Source organism: Bos taurus, chromosome 12, assembly GCF_002263795.3.
Source record: "Bos taurus isolate L1 Dominette 01449 registration number 42190680 breed Hereford chromosome 12, ARS-UCD2.0, whole genome shotgun sequence".
NCBI lineage: Eukaryota > Metazoa > Chordata > Mammalia > Artiodactyla > Bovidae > Bos > Bos taurus.
In genome coordinates, this window is record NC_037339.1 from 23,210,454 (window position 1) to 23,237,325 (window position 26,872).

The window sequence follows — 26,872 nt, forward strand, 5'->3', positions numbered from 1 at the left end:
TGCCAACCCAAGAATAAACTAGAACAAACTGAAAAAATGGTCTTAATTGGGAGGCTAATATTCAGAACAAACGGGTTAAAAAAAAGATGCAGAAAGAAAAAAGCAGGAAATTATTCATCTTAATAGCTCCAAGTGTTTGGCACACACTCTTATATAAATAAATCTAAAACTTCTTTGAGGTAGACAAAAGTTAGGAATGGACAGAGGTCATGTAAAAAAAGGAAAAAAAGAAAAGAGGCACCGAGAAGAGGACCTATTTTTCTTGCTACCTTTAAAAACATTCTAGTTATTTTTAAGATCCCTTTTGGTAAAGGGCTTAGACACCAGCCACTTTATTCCTGTTTAAGGATTGAGATTAAGCATCTTACAGCTAAAGCAGCGGTCCCCAACCTTTTTGGCACCAGGGACCAGTTTCGTGGAAGACAATTTTTTCACAGACTGGGCGGTGGGGAGGATGGTTTCAGGGTGATTCAAGTGCATCACATTCATTTGTGCACTTTATTTCTAACCTAATGCTGCTGCTGACCAGACAGGCGGTACCAACCTGTCCCCAGCCCAAAGGCTGGGGACCCCTGAGCTAAACAACCAAAGCCAAGTTGGGCCTTTAAAAGAAAGCCTGCCGAGGTTCATAGCAAGGGCGCAATTTTTCATAACTTCTCTACCCAAAACTCATGGTTTTCCTGTCCTCAGTTTTTCAAGTTGGAGCTGAAACTGATTCCCCTGCAAAGACTCTTCAACTCAGACCTGTCGCTCCTCCTTCCAGAAGTCCAATCACTGTCACGTTGTGTGGACTGTAAGCTACTCAAAGGCACGCAGACATCCCTGACTCTTCACCTCTGCATCTTCAGGGCCTGGCGCCCTGTGGGTTCTCGTTAATCAAGATCCCATCTCTCAAGCAGTTTACTGTTTATGAAGCAAATAAAGAGAAAGTTTGTGCTGCTTATATGAAATTCAATAAATTATGCTGCAAACCCATGTTAATTTCTCTGCTTCCCCTCCAGGGCAAACGAGTCTAGAGGGCAAATTACTGGGTTATTACCCTAGTCCCTCTTTCCCATCCTATTCTTCATTAGTTATTTCTTTAAAACATACTTATGCATGTTCTGCTAAGTCGCTTCAGTCGTGTCCGACTCTGTGCGACCCCATAGATGGCAGCCCACCAGGCTCCCCCGTCCCTGGGATTCTCCAGGCAAGAATACTGGAGTGGGTGGCCATTTCCTTCTCCAATGCATGAAAGGGAAAAGTGAAAGTGAAGTCGCTCAGTTGCGTCCGACTCTTCACAACCCCATGGTCTGCAGCCTACCAGGCTCCTCCATCCGTGGGATTTTCCAGGCAAGAGTACTGGAGTGGGGTGCCAATGCCTTCTCCATATGCGTGTTCAAGTGGAACTAAATCACAAGAATGCCCCACAACCTGGTTCATGATGATATAAAAACATGTGTCTCTCTGACAACGGGGTCAGGCAAAAATAAGGAAACAAATCCTTGTGCCTCAACATCAGTTGAGAGTATCTAACAGCAAATTCGAGAATCTGAGGATCTGAACTTCCAACTAAAAAAACCTCCAGGAAAAAAAAAACAAACCAACAGTTATGAACTGAATAAAGAGAAATACCTATTCACGGGGATGTATTTTTGCACTTGCTTTGCTCCAATTTCAGCTACGTAGACTGCTCCGGTCTCCCTGCTGACTTCTAAGAGATGCGGGGAGACTTGATCGGCCAGCTGGATCGTGCTGACCACAAAGCAGTCGCCGATGTTTCCTACTGGGGGCGCCGCCAGGATTAAGAGCCGGCTCAGATTCAGCTGGGCCACGACCACGTATTTACCATCAGGAGTAAACCTGAGGAGGAGATGTCACACCATCAACCATGCAAAACTAACATAAATTTTCATTTTTCCAATACACGTACATATCCCTACGATATTATATCTTAAAAAGACCCACCTGCTGAAGGGTTCTTTTAAAGGACATTTAAAAATTGATCTGACTCTGCCCCTGAGGGAACAAGAGATTTGTGATGATAGACTTAGCCAAAAATGACTAGCTTACTACTTTTTTTTAACTTTTTATTTTTCACTAAAGTATAGCCGATTAACAATGTTGTGGTAGTTTCAAGTGGGCAGAGAAAGGATTCAGCCATTCATATCCATGTCTCCATTCTCCCCCAAACTCCCCTTCCATCCAGGTTGCCACATAACATTGAGCAGAGTATTAAAAATAACACACAAACAAACTAATGGAGAATTGGTGTCAAGCTGGGTCTGAAACTATATAGACTCCAGGTTTTACTTTTTATTCTATGTTTAAAAATACACTGCTCCTCAATGACAGCGGCTGCAAGGGCCAGCCTTTATTATCTCAAACACATGGGAGTTTAACCACTTGCACTCTGCCTGGGGGAGGCGAGGGGGCAGGGTGCGGTTCCTAGATGGTGCTAGTGGTAAAGAACCTGCCTGCCAATGCACAACTGCCAGAGACAAGGGTTCTATCCCTGGGTCAGGAAGATCCCCTGCAGGAGGGCATGGCAACCCGCTCCTATATTCTTGCCTGCATGGACAGAGGAGCCTGGTGGCTACAATCCATAGGGTCACAAAGAGTCTGACACGACTGAAGTGACTGAGCACTCTGCCTGAATCTGAAACGTGATTACATGTTCTCTGAGTACTTCTTTCCTTCCCCCTTTTCCCTGCTTAAAATTCACAACAAATATTTTAAACTTTCAGCTAGCTCTTCAGAGAAACTAACAAAAACCAAATCAAACAAGCATTTAAAGACAAAAAGAAATGATTACCTGACTGCAGAAGGCCCCTCTTCTGAGAAACAGTTCTTCCACTCTCCCAACCAATCCCCTGTGTCTTTATCAAACACTTGAAGTCTTTTATTGCCTCGGTCAGCCACCCACACCTGCAAACGCAGAAAGACAGTGACCGGAGAATGTCCACATCATAATGAAAAGGAAGGAAAAAGAAGAGGGGGAGAAAATGACTTTATTTTCAGCAGTTTCATAAGCACTCCCATCGAGGACTTAGAGGACCCCAAAGAAGAGCATGTTAAAGCCCCATTTTCAGATACTAAATTCAACTGCAGAAGGTTAAATACTTTGGAGTCAGCTTACAACAGATGGGAAAGCCACACGTGGCCTTGACCCAAAGCCTAGCATGTTCTGGCTGTTATGCTAAGCATCTGGCTAGCTAAACAGCTGGAACACTCCACTGTCACGCAGAGGATCAGGAGACACTGAGAAGCAGTCATTCACTCACTCCTCTAACAAGTGTCTGCTATCACCGAGTCTCACCAGCCTCCTAGTTCCTGGGTCAGCCAACGAGACCAAGATGTGGAAAACCAGGCTGCATCCTTAGGGGCTGAGGCCAGTGGGAAGCCAGCTGTTCACTCGTACCGCATCCTTAAACTTCCACCCGATTTACGAGGGTTTGTTCAAAGTGCCAAAGCACTTAAAGAGGAAGCTTGAGAGATTTTAGTGACATATAAAGCATGATAACAGTAGGTTTCACTTAGGTTTGCGACAGGCTGTCTTGAGTTCTTCAGGGAACTGTTACTGTAATACAGGAAGGTAGACTGGCTCTAAGTGGCGTTGAGTGTACTGGGTTTGATGTATACAACCCATGGCATACATACAGTGAAATGGATTTTGTTTTTTGGTTTTGTTTTCTTCTTCATCTTTTGGCTGCCCCAAATAGCATGTGGGTTCCCAGTTCCCCAACGAGGGATCAAACCTGCACCCCCTGTATTTGCGGCATGGAGGGCTAACGACTGGATGGCCAGGGAAGTCTCAGTGAAATGGTTTCTAGTGACATGTGCCCAGGGCTGCAGAGCTATGCAGGAGAGTACGTGGGTATACCCAGTCCTGGAGGAACAGCCCACATGCCCTGAGATACACACATTCACTAACATACACACACATCCAGGTGTGCAGACAGGCATATGTACACCAAGATCCATATATATTGATACATGCCCCACCCCCATATAATCAGACAGTCCAAACACAGAGATCAGACCATATATTTACCCGACCAGTGGAATCCACTGTAACACTGTGGGGTATGTTGAACTTAGCAGGTCCTGTTCCATTTTCTCCACGCAGCCAAAGGATCATAAAATCTACAAATGGTAAACACATCTGGTCGGTACAATATGTAGAATGCCTTATGCATTAGCATGTTATATTGTATGTCATGAGTTACAAACTATTCAAGTACACCCTGAGCTGATTATGCCTTCTTGGCTTTCTGTTTATGTAAATCTGTCTAATGTATATGCTTTAAAAAAAAAATTCCTTCTCTGTTTCAAGCAATCTGCTTCTTCAACGGCTTTCTCCACTTAAATTTTTCATAACCCAAATATCATTGTTTAGGGTTCATGCCAACCTCTCCTTCAAATTGGTTCCCCCTCATAATCAATGTTATTTGGTATTACCTTGTCTCTGAGCTTACAAATTACAATTTCACAGGTGGCCATTTTTAATGCCCTATATCATATTGAAGATGTCCCTCTCGCCCCCCACCCCTCCAAAAAAGAGACATGCCCAAGTCTCAAATCTCCAAAGGTGTGAATGTGACCTTATTGGAAACCGGGCCTTTGCAGATACAGTTAAGGATCCTGAGGTGGAGATGATGGGTTTAGAGTGGACCCAGTGACCAGTGCCCTTCTAAGAGGAAAGGGAGGCGTGAAGACGCAGGGCACACAGAGAAGGCAATGTAAGACAGAGGCGCTAACCGAAGCTCTGAACAGTGTCAGACCAATGAGACCCAACTAACTGAGCCATACTCTTAGAGCAGCACACAAAACTAAGCCACGTACCTTGGGACAATTTGATCAACCTGTTATTCAATCCTCCATCTCCATCCACAATGTAAATATCTCCTGTGTCGTCTACATGTAATTCCGCAGGGTTATCAAACTGCAGGGGGTTCAAACCAGTGCCTTTTTTGCCTGGGGTTCCCAAAACTTGAACAAGATCACCAAAGGAATTGTATTTTTTAATAGTATGACCATAGAATCCTATAAAGACAAATATGCATATTTCACAAATATAACCACTGCACAAACATTTACATTTTTCAAGTAAGCTGAGGGCAAAAAAATTGACAAAATTAAACAGCAATAAAAAGTTTAAATGCTAATAATTAAATATATTATATTTGACAAGCAACAAAGCTTCATTGGTTCTATTCACAGATTAGAATCTCATGTACTCCAAAATTAAGTAGATTCTAAATAAAATAAATACAACGAAAGTGAACTGACTCCTAAAACAGAAGGCTCATGATGTAAAAGTACTGGTACATGACTTTTTTAATCTTATGACTTTCAATAAACATGATTTGGACAACACAATCAAGCTACATCTATACATATAACTGAATCACTTTGCTGCACACCTGAAACGAACAGAACATTGTTCATCAACTATACTCAGGTGTAAAATTTAAAAAGAAAAAGGAATCATAAGAAAAGAAAATCAAGAAGAACTTGAACAACTTATATCTGAAAACTGTTATTTCAGTTACTCATGGGCACATCTCCAGTTTCAGTAGCTCAATGAAAAAGTTCTTTATAATACAGACACATATATCTATTTTCATGCTAATTTTTAAAGCTTCTTTTTAAATTGAAGTAACATTGGCTTATAACAATACTGACTTTTTTTAAGCCACATTTTCTCCAAGTGGAAACAAATACAACATTTAATCCATTAGCTTTTCTTTCCTAAATAAGGAATAAATCTTTCCATAGAGTTAAAATTATCTTACAAGCAAAGCATAAGCTGGAATATTAATAAACAAGAAAAAACCATAAAGCGGTTAACAGAAACCAACTTGAAGGCATATCAAGACCAACTAAATTGGTAGGCATTCAAATGATAAACTGGAAACAATGTGAATCAGCTTGCATTACATCCTATCTTGACTTTTTATTATACTTCTTTTGGAGACTTGAGCTAAACTTTGTAGCAGTAATTGAGAGCAAAACAGTAAAGAAAACAAACTTCAAAGTCTCTAAGGAATTGGAAAAAGGATACCCGTAAATAGTGTTTTTTTTTTTAAATGGCTAACATGCAGCCATGTTTTAACTAAAGAGCATTTATTCTTTGAAATATAGGAAGAAATAGAAAAACTGTCTTCAGATCTGTGCATGGAAAAACAAGCTATAATGGAAAGAATGAAAGCAAACTGTGTGTTCTTTTTATTTCTGGGAACCAGTGAAGTATTTTATAAAAAAAGGATCACATGAATGGAAGGAAGTAAAAAGTAAAGGCCTCCTTTTAACTGTGAATCCCAAAAAGGGGAAAAAAAAAGAAGCAAAAATAGTCAAACTTCAGTAAGGTCTAACAATGAGCTCAGAAGTAACCAAGATTTTCTGATTTAATCAAAATCTTACCATCCAAAATATAGCTTGAAATAAAGGACTCACGGACTAAGGCTCAGAAATCTGGGTACTGAGAACAGATATGGTTAGTGCACTGTTGTCAAAACCTGAGACCTCTTTAATTCCAGAATGGTATCTGAATTAACCCAAAGTGGGGAAACAGAATGACCTTCAAGCCATGAACTTATCTGGCACAAGACTAGAAATATTTTCTTTAAGATCTCTTTCTTTCCTGAAATGATAATACCAGCTTATCTCTTGAATCATCTTATCTTAAATCACAAGCACAGGCAACAGCTATCTCTGAACACTTATCTCACAGCTGTAACTTCAACTGTGCTTACTTTGGCAGCATGTGTGTGTCCTAGGTCACTTCAGTCATGTCTGACTCTCTGCAACTTTATGGACTATAGCTCGCCAGGCTCCCTGGTCCATGGGATTCTCCAGACAAGAATACTGGAGTGGGTTGCCATGCCCTCCCCCAGGGGATCTTCCTACCTTACGGATCAAACCTGAGTCTCTTATGTTTCCTGCATCGACAGGTGGGTTCTTTACCACTAGCACCGCCTGCACACTCTACTAAAATTATTTAATGGAAAGGTTTCAGACATGCTGAAGTCAGCAGGACTTCAGAAGCATTCACACCACCAGCAGTTTCTGCAAATCTTGCACTCTGGGCAAGAAAGCAGTTCTGGTTTCTCAGCAGAATCTCTCAGACAAGTGGTAAAGGAAAAAAACAGGCAAAGACCCCATTTATTAGCTTTTAGAGACTACCATTTTATTTGGCTTCACAGAAGTAGTCTAAGAAGAGCAACTGATATTTTAACATGCAAAAGTCCCATGACAAATTAAAGGAAAGATCACAATAATGATAGCCTCCTTGTTAAATGTCTCAATTATACATAACAACGATACAAAAATTTCAAAAGGCGATTTCACAAATCACTGAATAAATTACAAATAGATTCGGCCACTCTGATTTTAAAATGGACAAGTAAGAAGATGGGCAAAGAGGAGGTTTCTAGCAAGATAATTTAAGAGATATTACTACACATACCACTTCCTACATCCGTGATCCAGACGGATTTTTCCTGTGGTGTACTGGCCGCAAATATACCATGAGGTGTGTCAACTGTATAATTCCAGGATCGTAGGAAATATCCATCCTCTGTGAACACTAATACCTTTGGGATGTTATCCCCTCTCTGAAGGTATACAAAAATAACTGCTTAGATAGGATCAGTTTTAAGGAAGCAATCATTATTTTCACAACGAGAAACAGAAGTCAAAGATTAACCAAGAAATGACGTAATGTTTACAAAACCAAACAATATTAACCTCTATCAAGCTCAAAACCAAAACACTAACTTTAACTTAAAAAAACAAACTCCACAATTGGAGTAACATAAACGTACATAGATACTTAGTACAGTAACATAGGAAAGCTGTTTTCTTTGCGTTCATAACTTCAAAAACAAAAATCCCAGTTTTACTTACCTGGCCTACATAAACCAATCCGTTGAGGGAGTCAACTGCAACACAAAATGTTGCTCCAGTGAAGTATTCTGAATACTTCGGCCAATCCACATCCAGCCGGTAAAGAATCTCCTCAGCTCTCCAGGAAATTTTAAAAGCCAAGTGCAGATGTGGTGGGAGCTGGGGAGGAAAAGAAAATAAGGAAACTGAGAGTGTACTTACCTGGTGGCTCAGACGGTAAAGAATCTGTCTGCAATGCAGGAGACCAAGGTTCTCTCCCTGGATGGGGCCTGGAGAATCCCATGGACGGAGGAGCCCAGCTGGCTACAGTCCACGAGGTCGCAAAGAGTCAGACACGACCGAACACACACACCACATTACAAACTTTTTAACGCTAAGGGGCAACACGTCGGCGGTTCGGCCGCAGATGCAGTTTTGAGACGAGCCAGTGAGAGAACCAGCTCCATCTCCATCCCAAGACCACCTCCCAAGAATGCTGCTACCCGAGAAGCCATTCCCTAACCATCCAGCTCACCCGAGAGGCACAGAACCGCGAATGCAAAACCAGAAGCGCTAGGAAGAAGCCAGCGCCGGCTATGCAGACCCAGAATCTCGTCATGACCGGACGGGAAGACTGGCGAGGGAGAAGGACTGGCAAGCGGCTGGGGGCCGAAGGACAGCCTCAGGCAGTTCGTCGCCGCAGTGAGCTCTTAGCTCCAAAGCGCCTACCCTGGATGCCCGAGGTTTCAGAACCAAAAAGCACCGGACACCAGAGCGAAACACAGTCCCCACTGGGACTCCGCATTCCCGGCGCGTTCCCTCCCCGCTTACGCGTCACAAGCCCCGGGCTTACCACGTGACCGCCCTTCCGCCCATCCTAGCTGTGGACCTTTCCAAGCCACCAAGTCAGGGTGCTGGTGGATATGCCTTAACCACTAGACGTACATTCTTTTACATTCGGACTTACCAATCAAAACCGAGCACAATCAAACTCTAGAATTAAGGGCGTGACCCTCCAAAAATAAGTTTCAGGCTTTGGGAAGGACTTCTACGGCATCCAATTCCGAGATGTACAGGCATCTGACAGGGACACCTGCATTCCCACACCAGGACCCCTTCTTGGGCTCTCAGGATAGAGGGGCCTAATCTGGCGGCGCAGAGTTGAGTTGACTCGGGCGCGACGGGCTCCATCGAAGGTCCCCTACGAGCCGGGGGAAGCCGTGGGGGTAACCAGGAAGCGCTCCCGGCGCTGTTGGCGCTGCGGTGTTCGGGAGCCCCCCTACCCGAGACCGTGACCCCCATCGCTCGGCTCCCGGTGCTCGCCGGCCGCCGGCCCGCTCCCGGAAGCGGTGGCAGCTGGTAACAAAGAGCCGGCCAGGCCGCCACTGCCCTGGCTGCGGGACCCAGGAGTCCGGCGGTAGCTACGGGGAGTGAGCGAGAGCTGGGCCATGAGGCCAGCTTCGCCGCGGTGAGGGGCAGCCGAGGCGCTGGTGCGGGCCGAGAAGCTGGTGCCTCCCTCCTCGCCGGCCGCAGGATTCGGGGCGCGGGTGCCTCTGCTTCTCGGGCCGCTACCCCCGGGAAGGCTGCTTCCCCGATCTTCTTCCGGCGGCGCCTGGCCTTGCGCTGCGGGGACAGACGCTCTGCCTCGGGCCGCCGAACGCCGGGTTTTCTCTGCGGGACTCAGAGCACCCGGCTCCTCCCCGAGCGGTCCTGAAGCTTTGTGTAAAGAAGCCGGGGAAGCCTGACGGGTTTTGTTTTGTTTTGTTTTTAATAAAAAGTTTTTATAAGTCCCCATTTTTAGAAATTTTTGCAGACTTTGAAGTCCTCTACCTCTTGCGCATCCTTCCTCCTGCTCCTCGAGTCTTTTTCCTTAGCTGGAAACATTTTTTACTCTCGGAGCGGACCGGGGATGATCGTTTTGTAATTGAAACTGTAACTGTTAAAACCTCGTCGAGATAGTAGTCAAGATGGACAAAAAGTCCTTTGAAATGGTGCTGGATGAAATTAGAAAGGTAATTACACTTAATTCCTTCAATCTCTGAGTCACGAATTCTCATGATTTGTCCTTTTTGGGGAACTGCGAGCAGATTGTGTAAAATACGGATATAAGGGTTGCAAAACTGGTTGGAATTTTAACGTCTAGTGGTAGGAGTTTATATCTTGATACGTTTCACGATACGAAACGGAGATTTTTGCTAACTCCAAACTGCTCGAGAATCAGACCGGTATTGCGGAGCTTATATTTAGAGCCCTCGGTTCCCAAGCCCGCCCTACAAATCTTGAATCACTGTATTTTTGGATAAGTGATTTCGTATTTCTGAACCGATTTCCTCATCTTTCAGTAAGATTGACTGAAAACTAAAAATACGTAGAAAGTTTATTTAACGGTGGTTATGATGACAGGATTTTTAAGTTTGAGTGTAAGCAGACTGTTGCCTCGGCAGGACAAAATTAGTATCCTAATAAAAAGTGTGGCATTAAGCTTAAAGGCAGATTCTTAGGAATGGACTTAAATAACTCGCATTTCAAAACTTTTTTCCTTCTGCTTGCCAGGTTTTTGCTTCGTTTTGAGACTATTGTAGCCTACATCCCACCAGACAGCAAAAAATTAAAAAAAATTGGAATGTAGCCTTGAGGCTTTAACAGTATTTTAAGCGCAAAAAGTTAAGCCTTTACAAAATTAAACCTGAAAATACTGACAGACCATTCGTATGTTAATACAGGGTCCTTTGCTTAGAATGTCAGGGCTGTTTCCTCGCCATTTTCATATTTTCAAGACCCTTGATTGAGGCGGAAAGACTTGTTACCTTGTGCACTGGTGATTATTATTTATTTCGGCATATGAAATTATTAATAAAATTGCCTGTTTTTCTTCATTCTGTATAAGGCAAAATGCTGTTTTCCTTCATCCTTTGTTAATGTTTTTTTTTTTCAAATTTGCATGTTAGGCTACATTTGTAATGCTATTGAGTATTCTTTTTTTGAATCAAAATAAAATTTCTGCTTTTGCAAATCCAATTTGCCCAATAAAAATCTGCAATAAAAGGTCAGCCTGCTGAGTACATACTTAGAATTTGCCACAATTTGTTAATGAGCTGATGTTAAACTACTGTCTATGAGAAAACAATTTGTTCAGGGAGAGGAGTCGATTTCTTTTGGAAGCTCTAGGGTGTCGGTTTGTATATTCTCTCCCTGCTAAATTGTGGAAAGATGACATGGTAAATACTAATGAAAGGAATAGGAACTTTTCTAGAGATTAAAGTCAAATTCATAACATAAGTCCCTTATTTCTGGTCTGAAATCAAGATGTATCTTTTTCTGCCTGTGCCAAATAATTAGATACATCAACATAGTACTAGGTTATTAAAATAGGATAAAAATATAGTGTATCTAAGTATGAGATTTACTGTTGGCTTTTCAAAATTGCTCTCAGACTTTGTAAGTCAGTTTAAACCAGGTAATCTCTTCCTGAGTGTTAGCATTATGTCTGTAGGTAATACTAGCTGTCACTATTGTCATTTAAAAACAAAGGCATGTAAGAAGACACTAGAAAAAGAAATAGGAAGAAGAAAGGAGGGGGGAAAGCAATATGTAATCTGCTTTCTAAGAAGAGGCTAATAATAATATTCATTATTGAGCACTTAGAGGGTGCTTGTTCCAAGTACTTCCTCCATGCGTTATTTGATTTAATCTGCCGAATAGCTCTGGAGATGTGAGTTCTATACCCCTCATTTTTACAGATGGCACTTCTAGTCTCTGGAGGTTAACTAGCCAGCTCAAAGTTACCCAACTGATAAGGGAGGGGGTTCAGTGTTCAAGGTCAGGGGTTCTGACTCCAGCTATGGTGTTGTGCTTGGGGATACAGCTGGGCCTCTCCAGTGCTGATAAAAGAATTAAGACATGACTTGGCATCAACACGGTCCAGGATTTGGGCCAGAAACTTGCTCTTCATTGTGTCCAGTAATGGCAATAATAAACTCCCAAGAGTACATTATCCAGAATCCCATTCCTTTCCCTTTTTCATGAAAATTCAACTACTGAGCTCCCTGCATGTTTCTTTGTTGACTGGTCATGGTGTTCTAGCAGCATGATGCATGTAGAAAGTACAATTATGATTGCTCTGGAATGAATGCAAAGGGATTAGTTCATTTGGGCGGTGGGGTATGATTGACCATATTTTTATATGCTAGAAAGTACTATATACTAGTACTGTCCATATTTCTATATACTAGAAAGTGACCCCTACAGTAAATCTAGTTATGATCTGGCACCATACAAAGGGGATTTAGTGGGTTTTTAATGAGTGGTTGTTACCAGATTGCGACAGTCTGCTATTTCCATCTCTAAGCTTAGCATGTAGTTGCCAGGAGAATCATACATGATTTCCTGTGGCTCTAGATGGTGCTGCGTCAAGGCCACAAACTTCTCTCTGAACTTGTGTCACATTTACTCTTGACTCTTTTAATCCTGAGGTGGGTAGTGATTGGTGTTCCCTTCTGTGGGTGAAGAGGCTCTCAGGGCAATTAAAATACCTCCCAGAGACCACACTGCCAGTTGGTGGCAGGCACACGGGTTGGCGTCTAGGTTCCTATCTCAGTAGAAACACTGAGAGCCTGGACTAGACCTTGTTTTACGCATGTTTCTCTATCAGTTAGTGCATATAGGTGTGCAGTAAATAATTATCTGCTGAATGAGTAATGGCTAGTACATTTAACTTTAAAAATGATGGTTTGGTTGAGTTTGGGGTGATTTAAAACTGCAATCACTTTTACAGGAATACTTAATTTCTATTAATGTAGAAGCTTATCTGTTAAAATTCTACTCCTTTCCTTTGTAGGAGTGAGTAGGGAGGCCAGGGGTTTTCCTGGTGTCTAATTGTATCCCTAACAGCATGGAACCCCAAAGGTAGAATGTCACATCACCATGGTGACTTTATCAGCCTCCTTGTCTCAGGGCTACAGAAGGTCTGCCGCTGTTTGAGTTGCATAGGCAACTTTCATGTATGCATATTGCTGTTCTGCTTACATATATTTATTCTGTTTTTCTGTGTTTTTAGGCTGTTTTGACAGAGTACAAATTAAAAGCGATTGAATATGTACACGGATATTTCTCTAGTGAACAGGTATTCTTTTGTTTATTTAAGCAAAAGCTTTTTTTTTTTAATGTATTTTTTTAACAGTGATGTTCTGATTAGTGCCTTTACTTATTTACCTACTGATCAAGTTCAGAATTGCTTTTACTTTGTTGCTCTGTTTATTCAGGAACTTTAGAAGCTTTTGGTTTTAACAGAAAACTTTACATAATTTATAGTTGGCATATTTTATAAGCATACCCACTTTCATCACGATATCATATGCTAAAATGATTTTAAAATGCAGTGTCTGAAAAACACAGTTCAAATTGTTTATATTCTGAGCACAGTATCATGTCTGTAAACTTCTAACAGTTAACATACCCAAATTTGTACAGTGTTTATGAGTCAGTAATTGCAGAATTCACTGCAATTTATACAACTTGGAACAAATGGTAATATATGTTCTTATGTGAAGCCACGAATAAGAAAAAGAAATAGTGTCTAATAAGTAGTTTCTGTATCTTCCAGAAGACTAATATTATCAAGTGGGATTGTTTAGTGGAAACTTTCACCCAACTTTAGGAGTTTGCTGATTTTGAAAAATAAGTTTGCGTGTATGTACACACATGCGGAGACAGCTGGATTTCCAAGGAATACTTGGAAAATACTTGATAGAGATACGAAGCAGAAATAGAAATGTACATCTGGAGAACAGTTCTGGGAAATGGTGGGAACATGAGTAAGGTAGACAGTGGATGAAACTGTAGATTGAGTTAGTAAGTAAATGCCCCAACTTTTCATCTCTTTCTCAAGACTTTCAAAACTGGAATAACATTAAGACTAGTTCTGCCTCTTAAATTCCTGAGAGCTACTCTGTGATTTGCACATGTTGCTACCTGTTTAATGAGTGGTTTCCAGATGTCCCATAACTTTTCACAGTGCTTTTTTTTGAAACGTAAATGTTTCAGGAAGATTTGTAATTTTACATAGCTGATAGCTTTTCTTTCCTTCTCTTGTATGTGTTTCTGTGTATACGTGTGAAATTTTGTAGAAAACTTCCCATAGTAGAAATTTAATGACTTTGCTACAGTCATTTAAAAATTTTATCAAGCTATTTCCCAAGTGTGGTCTTATAAGCCTACTTACTATAAAGCATATCTCCCATCCTGTATCAGACATGATAGTTTATAAAGTTCTATGGTTGGTGTAGTCCCGGGTAGCATTCACTGTGTGTAGTAAAAACATTATTCCCATAAAAGGAAGGACATGCTCTCTTAGCAAGTTGTATAGAAAGTACACACAGTAACTTGTTTGCTACTTACGTATCTCTCAGTGAGGAGTGAGAAGTGTTTTTACTCTTCTTTACATACCACCCCATTTTCTAGTGTTAACTTTGCTTTGTGGAATAATTGAACCCGTAACATTTTGAGGAACTCAGAGTAAAAGAATTCATTAACCCAGATTTCATTATCCTCTCATCCTGAGTCTTTGTTGTTGTTCCTTTTGGGGTGTCCTTGGAGGCGGTGAACTCGGAGACTGCAGTGCTGTGGTTTCTGCACACCTCTCCCTGGCCATGGCACAGTGTCTCCCTCATTCACTTGAACTTGGCTGGTGGTAGTATGAGAGAGCCTGGCTGGCTGTGCTCTCAAAGTGACTTACTATTTAGAAGCTGCTGGCGTGATTCAGGGTAATTCTCACCCTTTTAGAGAATACATCTGTGGTCTAAATCAGAATAGTATGCTCTCCACATCTGAGTTAGAGAGTAGAAGTTAGTGGACCACCACTAACCCACACTACTGAAGACCTTTTTCTATGGTTAAAACTGTCCTTCTCCACTAAATGTTTTAAAGCTTTCCATTCATACTGTATCTTTATATTCCTAAGCGAACATTTTATGTCCATCTAGTACTTTTCCAACTTTCTTTTTCTCCAGGTACTTTCTTCTTTCCCTGCCTTATACATTCCTTTATTTCTAGTCCAAGACTGTGTGCGGCAGTGGGAATGCTCTCTCTCTGCACTAACCACGATGGTAGCTACCAGCTTCACACGGCTGTTGAGCCCTCCCTCACCATGTGGCTTATGCCAGTAAGGAACTGAGTTTTCTCTTTGATTTGGTTTCACTTGATTTAAATGTAAGTAGCTGCACGTGGCTACTCCGTCTCACAGTCTAAACTCTGGTGTCGTGCTTATGCCTCGTCATCTGGGCCCAGCAGCACACTTTGAATAACGATTCAGAGTACAGAAATAAATCTTGTAGAAATGTTTGCAAACACGTTGTCGGTAGAGCTAAATTAGTTCTTTGCTTTTCAGGTGGTTGATTTACTGAGATATTTCTCCTGGGCGGAGCCTCAGTTGAAGGCAATGAAAGCATTACAGCATGTAAGTAATTTATTTTTCCTTAGAATGTAGGATTTTAAGTATTTTGAATTCTCTCCTCGTATTCTGTAATTCATCTCAAGTTGCAGTTTGTTTGCTTTAGTTGCAGGCACTAAATTCCATTATACTTTATTCAAAAATAACTATGTTAAAAACATTAAAGCTTCCCAAATTGTAAAATTCAATCACATGTACTATACTGTTAAATTGTAGAGTTCTAATTGGCAGATTGGAGTAGAAAATATTTCTAGGCAAGCAAAACATAAGATTCAAATTCATAAGTATTTTTATTTTGGAGAAGGCAATGGCACCCCACTCCAGTGCTCTTGCCTGGAAAATCCCATGGATGGAGGAACCTGGAAGGCTGCAGTCCATGGGGTCTCGAAGAGTCGGACATGACTGAGTGACTTCACTTTCACTTTTCACTTTCATCCATTGGAGAAGGAAATGGCAACCCACTCCAGTGTTCTTGCCTGGAGAATCCCAGGGACGGGGGAGCCCGGTGGGCTGCCGTCTATGGGGTCACACAGAGTCGGACACGACTGAAGCGACTTAGCAGCAGCAGCAGCAGCAGCATTTTTATTTACTTCCGTTTTTGTGTGTCTTCACCTTCCTGTATTTAGTCTTAGAAGAATAGTCAGACTGATCTATGCCTGCATTTTTTTAGACCAATGCTGTCCAAATGACCTTTCAGTGACAATACAAATGTTTTGTATCTGCTCTATCCAATATGGTAACTGGCCACATATGTTTTTTGTGCACTTAAAATGTGTCATCTGTCTGAGGAATGGTATTTTTAAGGTCTTTGATTTTCATGTAAGCAAGCAACATGTCTAGTGGCTACCATATGGATGGCACAGTGCTAAAGCCTAGATTTTCAGAGGCTCTGAAGTCAAATGGGGTCTGGATGTATAGAGGATTTCCCTGGGAGTATCAGGCACTGCTAGCTTTAAAGAAATCTGCTGATCTTGAGGGCTTCCCAGTGGCTTAGTGGTAAAGAATCCACGTGCCGGTGCAGGAGAAGCTGGTTTGATTCCTGGGTTGAAAAATCCCCTGGAGGAGGGCATGGCAACCCACTCCAGTATTTTTGCCTGGAAAATCCCATGGACAGAAGGGCCTGGAGGGCTACAGTCCATGAGGTTGCAAAGAGTTGGTACAACTGAGCGAGCACACAGGCACATACAGATCCTTATCTTCCTAAACGAATTTGCTTAAGGAAGTGTCTGGGTCTGTTAGTGCTTCTTCTCTTTAACAATTGCTTTTTTTCTGCTTTATTTAAAAAAAGAAAAGATTGTCTCACTCATTCACCTATCAGCAAGGGTTGAAAAATCTTTCTCTAAGGACCAAAGAAAAGGAGAGCAAAGCAGAGAGCTTCTGTAAAAAATACTGTTGGGGACCTTGGCTTATTTTATCAGAACAGCAAACTCATGACAAAGCTCTGAAGCCACCTTGCCTATCCACCCACCTTAGAATTAAAACTCAGAAGTGGGAATGCTTCACAGGCACACCTTCATGCACTTAGAGACAAAATCAGTCTGATTTCACTGTGTTCATACTGAAGACTGACTTTGACAATTAGGTTACGTTCTGGACATTTTCATAAATGAGCTAAAGCAGTAGATCCAAGGTCTTCAGAAATATATAATAAACTTACATATAAGGAAATCAATCTTTTGCAGATACGTAACCGTCCGATAAAACTTTTAGATGTCTGTTTACAAACACGTAAGGGAGCATGCAGTTTTACTAATTCTTTTGGTGATAACAGGTTCAGTTCAGTTCAGTTCAGTCGCTCAGTAGTGTCCGACTCTTCGAGACCCCATGGATCGCAGCACGCCAGGCCTCCCTGTCCATCACCAACTCCCGGAGTTCACTCAGACTCATGTCCATCGAGTCAGTGATGCCATCCAGCCATCTCATCCTCTGTCGTCCCCTTCTCCTCTTGCCCCCAATCCCTCCCAGCATCAGAGTCTTTTCCAGTGAGTCAACTCTTCAAATGAGGTGGCCAAAGTACTGGAGTTTCAGCTTCAGCATCATTCCCTCCAAAGAAATCCCAGGGCTGATCTCCTTCAGAATGGACTGGTTGGATCTCCTTGCAGTCCAAGGGACTCTCAAGAGTCTTCAATAGTGTTTAAAAACAACTTCAGTTGATTCAATGACACCACCCTTATGGCAGAAAGTGAAGAGGAACTCAAAAGCCTCTTGATGAAAGTGAAAGAGGAGAGTGAAAAAGTTGGCTTAAAGCTCGAAAACTAAGATCATGGCGTCTGGTCCCATTACTTCATGGGAAATAGATGGGGAAACAGTGTCAGACTTTATTTTTTGGGGCTCCAAAATCACTGCAGATGGTGATTGCAGCCATGAAATTAAAAGACGCTTCCTCCTTGGAAGGAAAGTTATGACCAACCTAGATAGCATATTGAAAAGCAGAGATATTACTTTGCTAACAAAGGTCCGTCTAGTCTAGGCTATGGTTTTTCCAGTAGTCATGTATGGATGTGAGAGTTGGACTGTGAAGAAAGCTGAGCGCCAAAGAATTGATGCTTTTGAACTTTGAACATCAATAAGAATTGATGCTTATGTAAGTGGTGTTGGAGAAGACTCTTGAGAGTCCCTTGGACTGCAAAGAGGTCCAACCAGTCCATCCTAAAGGAGACCAGTCCTAGGCGTTCATTGCAAGGACTGATGCTGAGGCTGAAACTCCAGTACTTTGACCACCTCATGCAAAGAGTTGACTCATTGGAAAAGACCCTAATGCTGGGAGGGATTGGGGGCAGGAGGAGAAGGGGATGACAGAGGATGAGATGGCTGGATGGCATCACTGACTTGATGCACATGAGTTTGGGTCAACTCCGGGAGTTGGTGATGAACAGGGAGGCCTGGCGTGCTATGATTCATGGGGTCGCAAAGAGTTGGACACGACTGAGCGACTGAACTGAACTGAATCTCCTTATGTTGACTTTGATTTCGAATTTCCTCCACTGCTAACATCAATATATAAATTGACCTGCTTTTCAGAAACATAGGTATCCTAGACAAATATTAAATTACGTAACAGTCTATATAATCCTCAAGTGTCACAATGCACATTAACTTTCTTAGAAGTCCTGCAGTAAAAGAACCTGTTAATATTTAACCCATGCCAACATCCGCTGGATCATAGAAAAAGCAAGAGAGTTCCAGAAAAACATCTATTTCTGCTTTATTGACTATGCCAAAGCCTTTGACTGTGTGGATCAAAATAAACTGTGGAAAATTCTGAAAGAGATGGGAATACCAGACCACCTGATCTGCCTCTTGAGAAATCTGTATGCAGGTCAGGAAGCAACAGTTAGAACTGGACATGGAACAACAGGCTGGTTCCAAATAGGAAAAGGAGTTCGTCAAGGCTGTATATTGTCACTGTGTTTATTTAACTTATATGCAGAGTACATCATGAGAAACGCTGGACTGGAAGAAACACAAACTGGAATCAAGATTGCTGGGAGAAATATCAATAATCTCAGATATGCAGATGACACCACCCTTATGGCAGAAAGTGAAGAGGAACTCAAAAGCCTCTTGATGAAAGTGAAAGTGGAGAGTGATAAAGTTGGCTTAAAGCTCAACATTCAGAAAATGAAGATCATGGCATCCGGACCCACCATTTCATGGGAAATAGATGGGGAAACAGTGGAAACAGTGTCAGACTTTTATTTTTCTGGGCTCCAAAATCACTGCAGATGGTGACTGCAGCCATGAAATTAAAAGACGCTTACTCCTTGGAAGGAAAGTTATGACCAACCTAGATAGCATATTCAAAAGCAGAGACATTACTTTGCCAACAAAGGTTTGTCTAGTCAAGGCTATCGTTTTTCCTGTGGTCATGTATGGATGTGAGAGTTGGACTGTGAAGAAGGCTGAGCGCCGAAGAATTGATGCTTTTGAACTGTGGTGTTGGAGAAGACTCTTGAGAGTCCCTTGGACTGCAAGGAGATCCAACCAGTCCATTCTGAAGGAGATCAGCCCTGGGATTTCTTTGGAAGAAATGATGCTAAAGCTGAAACTCCAGTACTTTGGCCACCTGATGCAAAGAGTTGACTCATTGGAAAAGACTCTGATGCTGGGAGGGATTGGGGGCAGGAGGAGAAGGGGACGACAGAGGATGAGATGGCTAGATGGCATCACTGACTCGATGGACATGAGTCTGAGTGAACTCCGGGAGTTGGTGATGGACAGGGAGGCCTGGCATGCTGCGATTCATGGGGTCACGAAGAGTTGGACACTACTGAGCGACTGATCTGATCTGATCCCCTAATCGTGTGATTGGAGTACCTTTTTTTAATAACACTATTCAGTACCATGGACTTCACTAGAAGTGCTGATTGTGACATAACCTAGCACTCCAACTGAGAAATTACGATTGTTTTCTAACTTTTCAAGCAGTGTGTCTCCCTTATTTGTAAATAGCCTCTTTTTATATAGCCTTTCTGAGGAAAGTAGAATATATATATTTTTTAATAGATGAACATATTGAGAGATGTGGATAAGAAAGAGCACATAGGAGAACTTAGTTCTTCAATTAAAGTAATTACATTGAAAAAGCCTAGTTTTAATCCACATAGTTGTTAGGACTTACTTTTGATTAAGCAGATTTCATCTAATATTTATATTAAGAACATTTAATTACAGTACCCCCCACCCCCAAAAGGCAGATTCTGGCATGAAAATTTCTCATGTTGAAAGTAGAATTATTATTTTTTATTAATAGAAAATGGTGGCTGTTCACCCAGGAGAAGTGGTCAATATACTCAACTGTTTCACCTTCAGTAAAGACAAACTAGTTGCTCTTGAACTGTTAGCTTCGTAAGTATTTCTTCTTCTTTTTACTCAGAAAAATTTGGAAAACTTTTCAAACGTCTTTTAACTCATTAGTGTATGTTAATGTGTCAGAATTATATTGGTAAATGGAACTAATGAAATGTATGAAAGCATAGAGCTGAATTCTTATATCTAAGTAGCTAGTGTGCTCATTACACATGATTATAAACTTGTAAAATTAGTGGTGCTTATTGAGTTTAGTTATTGTGATTTGGCTGCGTATCGGTGACTTGCTTTGCCTTCCCACTGGGAATAACTTGAGAGGCTTGTTGGTAAATCCAGAGGACGTATGGCTGGATGGGTTTTCCACGCTCTGACAGTGTATGTATTTTTTTGCTTCCTATACACTTATTCTCTCCGGATCTTGTTTTCCTCAATTGTGAAAATAAGGATCTTATCTATGTGGTAGGGATGCAGATTTTTAATACTACAAAATTTAAAACACCCAGCACAGCATTTGAGAAATGATTGTGAAATAAATTTGAGAAATGAATGTTAGAGAAAAGGAACCTACTCTCCTATAATGTATTTATGAGAGTCTACAAATTGCTATGTATTTCCAGCACATGCAGTTTTTAAGTCCCTAATATATTTATAAATGACCACAAAAACACAAATTTAAAATAAAACATAAGATAAAACTTCATTTTTAGATCAACCTTGATTTTTATGCATTTACCACAGGGGTTTGTTTTATTGCCATTAGTTCTCCTGACACAGACAGGGTAGATTTGCAAGAATCTCAAAATAGTGATTTTTTTTGTTTTTAATTTGAAATATTGCTTTGTTACTTTCAAGTAGCCAGATAAACATCATTCAGTTACTATATGTACCATATTTATATAAACATGTTAATTACACTCATCAATCAAAACTGAATAACCATACTCTTCTTGTTACATCATGGAAAAAAGCTTACTCACATATATCTGTGTATAAATGTGTGTGTCCAGGTTCTTAAATGAAAAGCTAAATTGTATTTCCTTGGTAGAAACATTGTTGATGCACAGAATTCTCGTCCCATTGAAGATTTGTTCAGGATAAATATGTCTGAGAAGAAACGGTGTAAGAGGGTGCTTGAACAGGTAATTTCCTCAAGATTGCTATGTAAGTGGCACGTGGTTTTCCTGAATGCTGATGAAAAAAACAGTACCGATCTTATTACTGTGCTAACTTTTGATGAATAACCTGACTGCTGTTCTGTGATGGGTTAATAATGACAGCCCTGCAGTCTGTGGTGGGGAACTAGAGCCTTTAGGGGTGAGAGGGGAACACTGGGGTGTGAAGAGATGGTTTGAGAGTGAGAAGCCAGTGGCGCCTCAGTATGAGCCTCATGGGGTGTTTTTCTCAATCCCTTGGTAGCTCTGCCATGTCTCCAAGCTTTTGTCTTTAATTTTATGTGTTTAGGAGGAACTGACTCAGATGATAAAGAATCTGCCTGCAGTGCAGGAGACCTGGGTTCGATCCCTGGGTCTGGAAGATCCCCTGGAGAAGGAAATGGCAAACCCATTCCAGTATTCTTGCCTGGAAAAATCCAATGGACAGAGGAGCCTGGCGGGCTACCGTCCATGGGGTCACAAGAGTCAGACACCACTTAGCAACTAAACCACCACCAGGAACTTGACTTATTTGTCATCGGGCTTATTTTCATCAAACTTAGAAAAGATGAATAATTATAAGGCTAAATTCCAGTTTGTTCATTTAAAGTCTCTAATAGTGGGAGAAGTCGTACTTATCCAAGTCTAGAAAACTTGATTCGTCATTCAAGGTAGTTATTTCTTAGGATTTTGACAGGTGGAAACTGGATTAGAGGTTAGAAACCTGCTCGAGGAGGGCATGGACTGTTCCCCCAGGAGCTGCAGCCCAGTCGTATTTAGTCCTTGCACACAATTTATAGAATCCATCGTGAAGAGGTCTTTGGGTAGGAGTCTACTAGTTGCAACAATAAAAACATTCGGTTACCATTTAAATAATTCCATTTAAGTGAAGTGATTTTACTTACTAATTTTAGTCATGTTCACCAGTGGAAGTGCTGACTGATGTATGAACAGATTGAATGTGATGCTCTTCCTTAATCCATCCTATTTAGCAGGGCTTCCCAATATCCAGAATGCTAAATTTTGTGAGTTTATTTTATGTTTTTTAACAATCCTCCTCTTTGTTATGTTACAGGCTTTCAAAGGGGGCTGCAAAGCTCCTCATGCGATGATATCTTCTTGTGGAACAATCCCAGGAAATCCGTATCCCAAAGGAAAACCTAGTCGCATCAATGGAATTTTCCCAGTAAGCATACTTGTGTGGCTCCATGTGCAACTTCTTTGTATAAAATTGAACACAGTTATGGTATTTAAAGAAAATGCCAGTTGTTGATGCTTCTACGAAGTAAAGGAATTTTACTATGTCAGCAACATAATTCATAGATTTACCACTGAAAGAAAGCTCATACATAAGCTATATTAAAATATTTCTGTAAAATATACAGAACAACAAGCTAGACAGAAAAGAGAGTGATTTGGTTTTGACTTGTTTTGGCAAGTATTTTAGAAGCACTGATTTACATGTAATAAAGGACTATTTCTCAGATTCTCAGTATTCTTCAAACAGTTTCACACTTGTGTGTTTGGGAAATCCTGCATGCAGTGTCTCCTTTTTGGAGAATCACATTGCATAATCTCTGAGAAGTCCCACAAGAAAGACACTTATTTTTATGTCACCCAGTGTTCCTCAGATTTCTTTATGAAATAATTTTTTCAAAGAATGGTGTATTTTTAATGGCAATGTGACAAATAGCCTTAAAACTTAGTGGATTGAAACAATAAACGTTTAGTGTCTCATGCAGTTTCTCTGGACCAGGAATCTAGGAATAGCTTAGTTTGTTTGGTTCTGGCTCAGGGTTTCTCATGAGGCTGCAGTCATCTGATCGCTTGATTGGAGCGTGAGCCTGAGCTTCCAAGGTGAGTCACGAACCTAGCAAATTAGTGTTGAGGTTAGCAGGCAGGGGGGGGTCTTTGTTCCTCAGCATAAGGACATTTCCATAGTGCTGCTCGAATACCTCTAGACACGGCAGCTGACTTCCATCAGAGCAGGTAGTCCTGGAGACGGCCGGCAGAGGCCATGTTGTCTGTTATGGCTCAGTCTTGGGAGTCAAATGCCCTCAGTTCTGGAACATCCTGTTTGTTACATGGGTCAGTCCTGTTCATGTAGGGGGCTGCACAGGGACACGTAGGAGCTGAGGATCACTGGGAGCCGCCTTGGAAACTAGCTCCAAACTAGTATGTACCACTTAGAACACAAACTGTTGGGGGACACATTGTAATAGGGTGTCAGCTTATTTTCGTCTGTTAATTAGAGCAGTCTCGTGTGAGGTCAGTATAAGCGATCATACTTAATAGGTACAGAGAACACCATTTCTTATTACTTATTTTCAACTGTAATATAAGTACTGTTTTTGATTCTTTGAGCATCAGACACTGTAGCACTGGAGCTGTCTCTGGCTGCTCCTACTGTGCAGTGAAAAAATTAGAACATACTTCTCCTCCTCTGTCTCCCCATGTGTATTGTGTATTTCCTTGAACCTCTGTACGTGTTGTGAGGGCTGCATCAGGATCATGAGCCAGAGCAAGACTGGGGCTGTGCTCCATCCTTACGCTCCTGCCAAGTTATGTTCTTTCTCCAGGGTAGCACAGCAAGGGTCTGGATTTGTTTTATTTTTGCTTTGGGGTTTGTATGGGTTTGTTTTGTTTTTAATCTCAATTATCTTTCCTTCTTTTTCTTTTTTTTGAAATAGGGAACCCCTTTGAAGAAAGATGGTGAGGACTGTTCCAATGAAGGCAAAGGAATAGCCGCACGGATTCTTGGACCATCCAAACCAGTATGTTTAGAAAAGAAGTGACAGAACAAGTCTTGATGCTTATATCTGGTTTTCTGTCTATTCAAAGCATAAATTTCATTTTTTGTTGGGCAGTCTAAAGTGCAATAGAAACTCTAGGAAAGTAAACGGGTTCCTAGGGAAATACACTACAATTGGTTAGCCGTGTTAAAGGCCCCTTTGAGGATTAATGGCATATTGTAAAGGTAGACCAGTTGAACTGCTATTAGTGTTTTTTTTTTCTGCAGCCATATTCAGCAGTTCGCTTGGAGACGTGGAGAGTAGAGAGTTCACTTTAACTAAGGTTGACCTACAAGACCTTTTAGAACACCCAAATGAGATGTCCTTTTCATTATAGGGGACTGGAATGCAAAAGTAGGAAGTCAAGAAACACCTGGAGTAACAGGCAAATTTGGCCTTGAAATACAGATTGAAGCAAGACAAAGGCTAATAGAGTTTTGCCAAGAGAACGCACTGGTCATAGCAAACACCCTCTTCCAACAACACAAGAGAAGACTCTACACATGGACATCACCAGATGGTCAACACCAAAATCAGATTGATTATATTCTTTACAGCCAAAGATGGAGAAGCTCTATACAGTCAGCAAAAACAAGACCGGGAACTGACTGTGGCTCAGATCATGAACTCCTTATTGCCAAATTCAGACTTAAATTGAAGTAAGTAGGGAAAACCCTAGCCCATTCAGGTATGACCTAAATCAAATCCCTTATGATTATACAGTGGAAGTGAGAAATAGATTTAAGGGACTAGATCTGATAGACAGAGTGCCTGATGAACTATGGACGGAGGTTTGTGACATTGTACAGGAGACAGGGATCAAGACCATCCCCATGGAAAAGAAATGCAAAAAAGCAAAATGGCTGTCTGAGGAGGCCTTACAAATAGCTGTGAAAAGAAGAGAAGCGAAAAGCAAAGGAGAAAAGGAAAGATATAAGCATCTGAATGCAGAGTTCCAAAGAATAGCAAAGAGAGATAAGAAAGCCTTCCTCAGCGATCAATGCAAAGAAATAGAGGAAAACAACAGAATGGGAAAGACTAGAGATCTCTTCAAGAAAATTAGAGATACCAAGGGAAAATTTCATGCAAAGATGGGCTCGATAAAGGACAGAAATGGTAGGGACCTAACAGAAGCAGAAGATATTAAGAAGAGGTGGCAAGAATACACAGAAGAACTGTACAAAAAAGATCTTCATGACCCAGATAATCACTATGGTGTGATCACTCACCTAGAGCCAGACATCCTGGAATGTGAAGTCAAGTGGGCCTTAGAAAGCATCACTAGGAAGAAAGCTAGTGGAGGTGAAAAAGATGGGAATTCCAGACCACCTGACCTGCCTCTTGAGAAACCTATATGCAGGTTAGGAAGCAACAGAACTGGACATGGAACAACAGACTGGTTCCAAATAGGAAAAGGAGTACGTCAAGGCTGTATATTGTCACCCTGCTTATTTAACTTATATGCAGAGTACATCATGAGAAATGCTGGGCTGGAAGAAGCACAAGCTAGAATTAAAATTGCTGGGAGAAATATCAGTAACCTCAGATATGCAGATGACACCACCCTTATGGCAGAAAGTGAAGAGGAACTCAAAAGCCTCTTGATGAAAGTGAAAGAGGAGAGTGAAAAAGTTGGCTTAAAGTTCAACATTCAGAAAACGAAGATCAAAAAAAAAGAAAACGAAGATCATGGCATCTGGTCCCACCACTTCATGGCAAATAGATGGGGAAACAGTGTCAGACTTTATTTTTTGGGGCTCCAAAATCACTGCAGATGGTGATTGCAGCCATGAAATTAAAAGACGCTTACTCCTTGGAAGGAAAGTTATGACCAACCTAGATAGCATATTCAAAAGCAGAGACATTACTTTGCCAACAAAGGTCCGTCTAGTCAAGGCTATGGTTTTTCCAGTCGTCATGTATGGATGTGAGAGTTGGACTGTGAAGAAAGCTGAGCAACGAAGAATTGATGCTTTTGAACTATGGTATTAGAGAAGACTCTTGAGAGTCCCTTGGACTGCAAGGAGGTCCAACCAGTCCATCCTAAAGGAGACCAGTCCTGGGTGATCATTGGAAGGGCTGATGCTAAAGCTGAAACTCCAGTACTTTGGCCACCTCATGTGAAGAGTTGACTCATTGGAAAAGACCTTGATGCCGGGAGGGATTGAGGGCAGGAGGAGAAGGGGACGACAGAGGATGAGATGGCTGGATGGCATCACCGACTTGATAGACATGAATTTGAGTAAACTCCAGGAGTTGGTGATGGATAGGATGGCCTGGTGTGCTGCAATTCATGGGGTCGCAAAGAGTCAGACACGACTGAGCAACTGAACTGAACTGAACTGAGCTGAAGGCTGAGGTATGATGGCTGGATTAGTGTTAGTGAAGTGAGAATGGAGCCAGGAGGTAGAGCGTATTTTCAAGGGAGTGATTGGAATATAAACTGAGCAGGAGAAGACAACCTCGTGAGTTGAAGGATTGTACTATGAGAGGCCAACACACAGCCGCCTTGCAGTCCTGGCTGCCCACCTGACAAGAACTTGGGTGGCTGTTGTTTACAGTAAAATAGTCACAGATCATAGTCCTTGCACGGAACCAGCACATTATCCAGGGCTGCCATTAAGAGTGCTGAAGAGAGTCTAGGTTCCTCACTCCAGGGCATCCCGTCTGCTCCAAGATGTAGGTGCCAGCCCCTTCGAGGGGGTGTGTGTGCTCTCTCATCCTCTGCATCTCTGTAGTTACAGTTGCAGCATGTGGCCTAGCTTTGCTTACCTCTGGTCCTCTGGAGACCAGCTCTTTGAATG

The 26,872-nt window shown here is 41.6% G+C and overlaps 2 protein-coding genes across 4 annotated transcripts in view; one reads left to right on the forward strand and one right to left on the reverse strand.

Annotated features, from left to right (window-relative positions):
* Nucleotides 1–8,713, reverse strand: part of NHLRC3 (NHL repeat containing 3) — a 41,120-nt gene extending 32,407 nt beyond the window's left edge. The window contains exons 1-8 of one of the 2 annotated variants that reach the window (NM_001192100.1): nucleotides 8,405–8,698; nucleotides 7,891–8,049; nucleotides 7,451–7,598; nucleotides 4,825–5,025; nucleotides 4,034–4,125; nucleotides 2,795–2,907; nucleotides 1,615–1,842; nucleotides 527–903 (exon numbers count right to left, since the gene is read on the reverse strand). In NM_001192100.1, coding sequence (NP_001179029.1) covers nucleotides 873–903; nucleotides 1,615–1,842; nucleotides 2,795–2,907; nucleotides 4,034–4,125; nucleotides 4,825–5,025; nucleotides 7,451–7,598; nucleotides 7,891–8,049; nucleotides 8,405–8,488 — 1,056 coding nt within the window. In that variant the 5' untranslated portion in view covers nucleotides 8,489–8,698 and the 3' untranslated portion in view covers nucleotides 527–872. Of the gene's footprint in view, nucleotides 1–526; nucleotides 904–1,614; nucleotides 1,843–2,794; nucleotides 2,908–4,033; nucleotides 4,126–4,824; nucleotides 5,026–7,450; nucleotides 7,599–7,890; nucleotides 8,050–8,404 lie in introns of those variants that run through there. The other variant, XM_005213575.5, reaches the window with a different exon arrangement.
* Nucleotides 8,714–9,026: 313 nt separating this feature from the next.
* PROSER1 (proline and serine rich 1) overlaps nucleotides 9,027–26,872 on the forward strand; it is a 31,678-nt gene continuing 13,832 nt past the window's right edge. Inside the window, exons 1-7 of one of the 2 annotated variants that reach the window (XM_002691797.6) lie at nucleotides 9,027–9,881; nucleotides 12,926–12,991; nucleotides 15,254–15,322; nucleotides 20,070–20,164; nucleotides 21,171–21,264; nucleotides 22,352–22,462; nucleotides 23,967–24,050. In XM_002691797.6, the coding sequence (XP_002691843.1) occupies nucleotides 9,837–9,881; nucleotides 12,926–12,991; nucleotides 15,254–15,322; nucleotides 20,070–20,164; nucleotides 21,171–21,264; nucleotides 22,352–22,462; nucleotides 23,967–24,050 (564 nt within the window). In that variant the 5' untranslated portion in view covers nucleotides 9,027–9,836. The remainder of the gene's footprint in view (nucleotides 9,882–12,925; nucleotides 12,992–15,253; nucleotides 15,323–20,069; nucleotides 20,165–21,170; nucleotides 21,265–22,351; nucleotides 22,463–23,966; nucleotides 24,051–26,872) is intronic. The other variant, XM_025000055.2, reaches the window with a different exon arrangement.